The sequence below is a fragment of the Belonocnema kinseyi genome, chromosome 2 (assembly GCF_010883055.1).
Source record: "Belonocnema kinseyi isolate 2016_QV_RU_SX_M_011 chromosome 2, B_treatae_v1, whole genome shotgun sequence".
NCBI classification, from domain to species: domain Eukaryota; kingdom Metazoa; phylum Arthropoda; class Insecta; order Hymenoptera; family Cynipidae; genus Belonocnema; species Belonocnema kinseyi.
In genome coordinates this window covers 141,742,630-141,743,879 of record NC_046658.1, presented here as the reverse complement: position 1 = coordinate 141,743,879, position 1,250 = coordinate 141,742,630, and the positions used below count along the sequence as shown (strand labels likewise).

The 1,250-nt window shown below is 38.6% G+C and overlaps 1 protein-coding gene across 1 annotated transcript in view; it reads left to right on the top strand.

Annotated features, from left to right (window-relative positions):
* LOC117183008 overlaps positions 1-1,250 on the top strand; it is a 42,919-nt gene that overhangs the window by 15,976 nt on the left and 25,693 nt on the right. Inside the window, exon 6 of the mRNA XM_033376139.1 lies at positions 68-760. Within this exon, the coding sequence (XP_033232030.1) occupies positions 68-760 (693 nt within the window). The remainder of the gene's footprint in view (positions 1-67; positions 761-1,250) is intronic.

The following is a 1,250-nucleotide window of genomic DNA, read 5'->3' as shown; positions in this document are numbered from 1 at the left end:
CCAACTTTGAACGCAAATTTGGCATGCTTACATAATTCAGTATCTTCTCAAGTAATATTATCAACAGCGATTATCCACGTCTTAGATCACAAGGGTTACCCTTATGTATGCAGGGCCCTTCTCGATAATGGTTCACAAGTTCATTTCTTAACCGTAAGAATGGCTTCAAAATTAGGTCTCAGTTTAAACGAAATCGAAATCCCACGCGGTGGCGTAAATCAAATGAGTTCAAGCATCAGCAAAATAACACGTACCACGATCCAATCCCGTCTAAATACCTTTTCCAAGGATCTAACTTTTCTTATTACTCCAGAAATCAATCCCTTTGCGCCAAGTGAGCCTATAAATCGATCTGAACTCAAAATTCCAACCAATCTCCATCTCGCAGATCCAGAGTTTTATAAGCCTGGAGAAATCGATGCCTTAATTGGTGCGGAGATTTTTCTGCAATTGTTGTGCAACGGTCAAATAACTTTAGCTGACAAAGACGCGATTTTGCAAAAAACTAAATTGGGCTGGATATTGGGCGGAAAAACATCTCAATTTAGATTTCCAAACGCAGCTAGGTGCAATCTGTCATTGAATCTTTTGAACCGTAATATTGAAAAATTTTGGGAATTAGAACACTGTCCTCAAGCAAGTCGATTATCAAAGGAAGAAATCGCATGCGAAGCGCATTTTGAAAAACATACCTTTCGCGATAAAATTACCGGGAAATATTGCGTCAAACTTCCATTTAAGGAAAATGAACCTGTTCTCGGTGAATCCTACTCAACTGCTTTAAAGCGCTTATATTCTACTGAAAGATCATTTGACAAAAAACCGCAGCTTAAAGATCCTTATATCGAAAATCTAAAATCATATATAGAAAAACTTCAAACGGAAAATCGCTAAATGACACACTTATGGTGGGTCCAAATATTCAAGTAAAGCTTTTTCCACTGCTTATTCGATTTAGATCACATGCTTACGCGTTAACCGCCGATATCGAAAAAATGTTTCGCCAAATCGAAGTACATCCAGATGATCGAAAATATCTCAAAATATTGTGGCGAGAAAAAACCGATCAACGTGTAAAAATCTTCACACTAAACACAGTCACTTTTGGGACTGCACTGCGTCATTTTTAGCTACAAGAACTCTTGTGAAGCTGGCAAACGATGAAGCCAACTCATATCCCCATGCATCTATAGCTTTAAAGGAAGATTTTTACATGGATGATCTCGTATCGGGCGCGGAAACTCGCGAGC